Here is a 1,496-nt window from a genome sequence, read left to right as displayed (position 1 = left end):
CAGGAAAGTAGGCCAGAACAAAAGTCATTTGGTAGAGGAGTTGAAACACTTGGAAAAGTAATAATAATGATTGATAATACTATGTACATGTATGGTTGTGGTTTGTTAGGGGTTTTATCAAGGTCTGACTGGTATTGTGACACAACCTGTGAAAGGTAAAAAATGACACTATTATCATGGCACAATAATTGCAAACTATAATTGCTTGTAAAATTAGTAGTTCATCATAATAATTTTATTATTTAAACCTCATATATAGTGCCTTGTTGTACTAAATTATATTTGTAATAGGTGCAATGAAGGAAGGTGTCCTTGGTTTCATCAAAGGTACTGGTAAAGGTGTACTGGGTCTTGTTTTCAAACCAACTGGTGGTTTGATTGATTTCACCAGTGCTACGCTACTAGCAGTACAAAGGTAATGTACTAATGATGGTACTCATTCTCTATCTGTTGTCCAGGACTACTCAAGTAGGTGAACTCAATTTGATGCAGCTTCGTATTGCACGTTACATTGGAAATGATAAGGTATTGTTAATGGAAATGCATCCAAGAATTTCAATTCTTTTCATTGCAGGTTATACGTCCATTTTCACTGACTGTTGCTTCAGGTTATGCAGTTTTTATTGTGAGTCACTCATATGTATATACATTGCACTTGGCATGGTCATTTCATTTGTTATATTATGCAGTTTTATCATTTTTGAGTCATGAAATTTAAATAGCTTTTCCATTTAATTATGTCCTATAGGATTACAATAATGGAGAGCTCTACGGTAAAGAGGAATACATTGGTCATGTTGATTTAAGTGATGATCCAATAAAGATATTCATAGCAACTGACAAGTAATATATGCAACAATAACAACCACTCTCCTCCTAACATTTCTTTTTGTTTTCTTAGACAAGTGATGATACTGAAAAAGAACACATTTTTTGATAAATGGTCTTGCGAATGGTCTATGGAAATGAAAGAAGTTGTGGACAAACCTTTCCTATCTAGTAGCACTGGTGCTGAACGAGCTGTTCTGTTTCCTAGAATGGAGCACCAAGGAGGAGTCTTTGGATTTGGTGGGAAAAAGTCAGTCAAGACAAACTTTTCCCTCAACATCCCAGATGAGATCAAAGCCAAAAAGATTGTGGCATTATCACTACAATCATATAGCACTTTTGCTATAAAACTTTAAATTAGTTTATGATAGTTGCTGTATGTGGTATTCTTGTGTGTGAATTTTAAAGGTACTTTCAAACTTTTGCTAGAATTTAATAAGATCACATGATTATTTTTGTTAGCAGTTCTATTTACGTGTTGATTAATAATACCACAGAAATTATTAAAATAAAATTGAAAAAAATTGAAGACTAAGAAAAAATTGTTCACTATCTATAGTTTACCAGGTCTACGGTAAATTTTTTTAATCACTGATTTATAAGGAGAGACGTTCCAAAGGAGCACAACAGTAGGTTTCGAAGAGAATCATGTCATTTATGTATGGGTA

At 33.3% G+C, this 1,496-nt stretch overlaps 1 protein-coding gene across 1 annotated transcript; it reads left to right on the top strand.

The window, feature by feature from the left end:
- Positions 1 to 6: 6 nt before the first annotated feature.
- Positions 7 to 1,338, top strand: LOC100636511 (vacuolar protein sorting-associated protein 13A-like). The gene is made up of 7 exons (XM_011410251.2): positions 7 to 57; positions 110 to 155; positions 292 to 415; positions 459 to 525; positions 575 to 625; positions 749 to 843; positions 902 to 1,338. The coding sequence occupies exons 3-7, from the start codon at positions 297 to 299 to the stop codon at positions 1,182 to 1,184; spliced, it is 615 nt and encodes a 204-aa protein (XP_011408553.2). The 5' UTR covers positions 7 to 57; positions 110 to 155; positions 292 to 296; the 3' UTR covers positions 1,185 to 1,338.
- The last annotated feature ends 158 nt before the right edge of the window (positions 1,339 to 1,496 follow it).

The sequence above is a fragment of the Amphimedon queenslandica genome, unplaced genomic scaffold (genome assembly GCF_000090795.2).
Source record: "Amphimedon queenslandica unplaced genomic scaffold, v1.1 AMPQUscaffold_9617, whole genome shotgun sequence".
Taxonomy (NCBI): domain Eukaryota; kingdom Metazoa; phylum Porifera; class Demospongiae; order Haplosclerida; family Niphatidae; genus Amphimedon; species Amphimedon queenslandica.
Note: the sequence above shows the minus strand (reverse complement) of the source record. Positions and strands in the feature narration are given on the sequence as shown.

What these genes read in the sequence shown, in the direction of transcription:
- LOC100636511 (XM_011410251.2), top strand. Translation starts at nt 297, where the DNA reads ATGAAGGAAGGTGTCCTTGGTTTCATCAAAGGTACTGGTAAAGGTGTA. An exon ending in ACGCTACTAGCAGTACAAAG is followed by an intron (nt 416 to 458) that starts GTAATGTACTAA and finishes TCTGTTGTCCAG; the next exon opens with GACTACTCAAGTAGGTGAAC. An exon ending in ATATTCATAGCAACTGACAA is followed by an intron (nt 844 to 901) that starts GTAATATATGCA and finishes TTGTTTTCTTAG; the next exon opens with ACAAGTGATGATACTGAAAA.